A 334-nucleotide genomic window follows, 5' to 3' on the forward strand; every position below is an offset into this window, starting at 1 on the left:
GTGGCCCGCAGCACGGAGTCGCTGTCGGCGCGCAGGGTGCCCGCCGGGTCCCCCCGCAGGTACCGCCCGTTCTTGGCTTTGATGGCCACGCGGCCCCGCTCCCGGAACTCGAAGAAGAAATCCTCGGAGAGCTCCCCGTCGCTGCACACCGACCCGCTGCTCGCCACGTACCAGAACTTGCCCCCTTGGCCTGCAAAAAAGGGGCATAAGTGGGGGTCCAGCCCCCCCACCCTCTCCTCCACCCCGGTAGCCCCCCAAGCTCGGTGCCCACCTCGGATCTGGTAGGCGCCGTCGCTGAAGCTGATGTGGAAGACGTCGTAGACGGAGCGGTTGG

The 334-nt window shown here is 68.3% G+C and overlaps 1 protein-coding gene across 1 annotated transcript in view; it reads right to left on the reverse strand.

Annotated features, from left to right (window-relative positions):
• Positions 1–2: 2 nt before the first annotated feature.
• The window catches only part of FSCN2 (fascin actin-bundling protein 2, retinal), a gene marked incomplete at its 3' end in the record, with an annotated part of 3,613 nt that continues 3,281 nt past the window's right edge, over positions 3–334 (reverse strand). Inside the window, exons 2-3 of the mRNA XM_014956589.1 lie at positions 272–334; positions 3–190 (exon numbers count right to left, since the gene is read on the reverse strand). Of these exons, the coding sequence (XP_014812075.1) occupies positions 3–190; positions 272–334 (251 nt within the window). The remainder of the gene's footprint in view (positions 191–271) is intronic.

Source organism: Calidris pugnax, unplaced genomic scaffold (genome assembly GCF_001431845.1).
Source record: "Calidris pugnax isolate Ruff unplaced genomic scaffold, ASM143184v1 scaffold312, whole genome shotgun sequence".
NCBI lineage: Eukaryota > Metazoa > Chordata > Aves > Charadriiformes > Scolopacidae > Calidris > Calidris pugnax.